The following is a 3,907-nucleotide window of genomic DNA, read 5'->3' on the forward strand; positions in this document are numbered from 1 at the left end:
CTGGGTCAAAACAACCCAACCGCTGGGTCAAAACAACCCAACCTCTGGGTCAAAACAACCCAACCGCTGGGTCAAAACAACCCAACCTCTGGGTCAAAACAACCCAACCGCTGGGTCAAAACAACCCAACCTCTGGGTCAAAACAACCCAACCGCTGGGTCAAAACAACCCAACCTCTGGGTCAAAACAACCCAACCGCCGGGTCAAAACAACCCTACCGCCGGGTCAAAACAACCCAACAGCTGGGTTTGTCCCTTTTTAACCCAGCGCTGGGTTATATTTACCCAAGCATTTTTTAGTGTATAAACTTTTGAATAGTAGTGTATATTACATATTTATATTATTTTCCAAATATATGCTATTTCTAAGATGCTTGATAAAATGAAGAATTAATTGCATAAAAGAAAGCAGTTACTGTTATAAGTACAGTAAATCCTGCCTTGATTCAGTATTGAAGTGTGCTTGTTTTGGAGAGCAGGAATAGCCCAGGTAAACACAGATGTCCTTACATTCCTCACGCGGTTCCCCTGCAGCGCTCTGACCACCGCTCACTTCACCATGGACATGGACGTGTGAATTTAGAGTGGGTTCAGTCGATTCCCAAAGAGCCTGAAGCTTTCAGCAGCCTGTTCACAGCTGATGAAACATGGGATATCCCAGTGTCTAATGATAGCCAACAGCTCCCCGCAACTGAGCCACCAACGCTAACCCACACAGTCTTCACCCTCAACACAACAGAAAGCACTACAGATGACAACAGTCTGAAATTCACCGTATAGCCTATCTGTTGTCATTTCTGTAATTGTGCACTGGATGATCCACCATAAGAACATGCTGAAGCTGCTGTGCAGTGCTGACTCTGGTGACTTGATCACTGTGTAATGTATAAGTTGACGAGGCATTGCGTGAGATTTCATGTGTGTGCTATTAATGCTGTCTAACTGAGCTAAACACACGGGAAAGCAAAGACAGCTTCACACAACTGCTTCATCGTTACTTCATGCAGATACTACACATATATGCATTCAACTTCAATCAAATGATGTTTCTGATCATATTTTGTAATAAAAAAAAATGCAAAATCAATTTGGATGTATTTATTAGCATTTTGATAAAGTGTATTCACACACACTTCATCTAAATACATATTTTATTTATTTTTCGTTTATATATAACTCTATAATCATTCTTTTATATTTGGTTATTATTATTATCATTATCATCATTTGCATATTATTGCATGTTATGTTTTAATATCATTTTAATAGTTGCATTATTACAATAAATATTAGCACCATTAGTGTTTGTTGTATTACTTGTTAAATTCTTTTCTTTTGTAGTATTTATATATTATTTAAATATTTAATGTTATATTATTATATGTATGAATTTATTACCATGCATTTTTTTGAATATTTTTATTATAAAATTAACTATTAGCACCCATTATTATTGTATTGTAATATTTATTTAATTATATTCTTATATCTAAGGTAATAATATGTGACCTTATGTGTCTTAAGGACATGTATATTTGTAGCATTAGCTTGTGACAAAATGATCGATTTTTCTTTTATGCCAAAAATCATTAGGATATTAAGTAAAGATCACGTTCCATGAAGATATTTAGTAAATTTCCTACCGTAAATATATCAAAATGTAATTTTTGATTAGTAATATGCATTGCTAAGAATTCTTTTGGACAACTTTAAAGGTGATTTTCTCAATATTTAGATTTTTTTGCACCCTCAGATTCCAGATGTTCAAATAGTTGTATCTCGGCCTTGTATCCTAACAAACCATACATCAATGGAAAGCTTATTTATTCAGCTTTCAGATTCAATTTCAAAAAATTGACCCTTATGACTGGTTTTGTGGTCACATATATATTATATTATATATTACAAGCAGTGTTGGGGAAAGTTACTTTTAAAAGTAATGCATTACAATACTGCCTTACTCCCTAAAAAGTAACTAATTACGTTACTTAGTTACTTTTTATGGAAAGTAATGCGTTATATTACTTTTGCGTTACTTTCACGTTACTTTTTAAATATGAACAGGGCTTGATTGCTTTTAATATAAGAAGTTCTATTTATAGCAAATGTAAAAGCCCTTTCACACCAAAAAGTGTAATGAATAAACCTCAGGCTGAAGGAAAAGTAAATTCACGTCTGTACAGTAGAACGCAGGAGAAGAAGGTTCAACACTCTTCAGCAAACTCGCGTTACTTGTAATGCGTTACCCCCAACACTGATTACAAGTAATATTTTATTACCATGCTCATATTCTTTTTATAAATAAATTAAATATTAGCACTCATTATTATAATTTTTGTATATTTTCTAAATTAATTGTGTGTGTGTATGTGTGTGTGTGTGTGTGTGTGAGAACAAATAGCAGGCCTATCAAATTAAATGTTAGCACCAATTATAATTATAGTAATAAGTATCGCTTTTTATTTCTCCTCTTCCCTACTACTAGTTTCGCTTCTGTTTCAGTTTTTATAACCATTTCTTACTATGTGTCAGTAAGTTGTTGTTTTTTAGCGTGTAAGTTTGGCAGTGTTATTTTTTAGGATTACTGAAACTACTGTCGTTTGATTTGTATTTGTTATTTATTAAGCGTCTGCTAAATGACTAAATAAATAAATAAATAAAAATAATTATTTGTACGTTTTTGGTTATAATGCGTTTGCAATAATTTTGTCATCTTTTCATAGTTGTGTACGCTTTTCCTAATCAGTGTGAGCGAGCGCTGCGCGTGCTCGACTCACCTCGGGCTCGCGCAGCTCGTGCACGTAAGTTAAAAACTTCTCCGCGTGCGATTGCGGAGCGCGCACGAGACACGACACATAAATCACGGGCTCCTGCTCCGGTTCCCGAGTCAGAACCACCGCGAAACATGGACGACTTAGGTGAGTATGAGCCGCTTTGACGTTTGACGTCGGATCATCGCGAAAGGAGAAGTTTGACGCGACGCTAGAGCGCTGGATAGACGCTGTAGAAGCGGATGGAGCGCGGGGCCGCTGCCAACGTCAGCGCGACTGCAGCAACACGCTCGCTCGCGCCGCTGGACGCCGGGTTAAAGCTGCTCTTATGCGGTGTATTCATGTATTCCAGCTTGTTGTGTGTTGATGCTGCAGTGTTGCAGGACTCCGGTTGATTCATTCTTTACAGCCGCTTCCCTCGCAACACTGTGAGATTAATATCAGACCCTTACTAGCGCAAAACCGCTTTGAGCTTTATATTTGTCCTTAAATGCAGAAGTGTAGAGCATTCTTTTGTTGCTAATTATTGTGCATAGTTCCCGTCTGGTTGATTTTTAGTGTAGCTTCTGCAATGTGTCAACAAAACAACAATCTGTCATTTTGCAACCGACCTCAAAACTTCACAAATACGCACCTAAAACTTTCTGCTGGTTTTGATGGTGTGCATGTGATTGCATTGCCTTTACTGGAGGAATCGGCACACATGGCATGCCAGGACACTTTTATTTCAAAACCAGTAGTTATTAATGTTGGCAATTAACTAGTAGTGGTGGCGTACTGTAAGACAGTTGATCCCATAATCTTCAGCTTGATGTTGTAACTTGTTGACTTGTTGCCCAAGGCAATGAGAAAACGAGCCTTATCTAACTCATCTCAGTATTACTGCCTTGACGCTGTTGAGTGGAGTTTTCATGAGTGACGCGTTGTTTAGTGAAGTTATTTTCGTTCATCTCAAGCATTTGTTTAGACATGAATGTGGGAGCAGGGTCAGAAATTAACCAGGACTGGTGGCTAAAATGCCAAAATTAAACTAACAAAATGGCCTTAGATATGGTGCATTCCTCTTTTTATTTGATATGTGCACTCTAAAAAAATGCTGGGTTAAATACAACCAAGTGCTGGGTAAAATAGGGACAA

General features: G+C 37.2%; 1 protein-coding gene across 1 annotated transcript in view; it reads left to right on the forward strand.

The window, feature by feature from the left end:
* Positions 1-2,778: 2,778 nt before the first annotated feature.
* LOC107704055 (paxillin-like) overlaps positions 2,779-3,907 on the forward strand; it is a 41,213-nt gene continuing 40,084 nt past the window's right edge. Inside the window, exon 1 of the mRNA XM_016506900.1 lies at positions 2,779-2,917. Within this exon, the coding sequence (XP_016362386.1) occupies positions 2,905-2,917 (13 nt within the window). The 5' untranslated portion in view covers positions 2,779-2,904. The remainder of the gene's footprint in view (positions 2,918-3,907) is intronic.

This window comes from Sinocyclocheilus anshuiensis, unplaced genomic scaffold (assembly GCF_001515605.1).
Source record: "Sinocyclocheilus anshuiensis isolate Anshui unplaced genomic scaffold, SAMN03320099.WGS_v1.1 scaffold117, whole genome shotgun sequence".
In the NCBI taxonomy this organism is placed as follows: Eukaryota; Metazoa; Chordata; class Actinopteri; order Cypriniformes; family Cyprinidae; genus Sinocyclocheilus; species Sinocyclocheilus anshuiensis.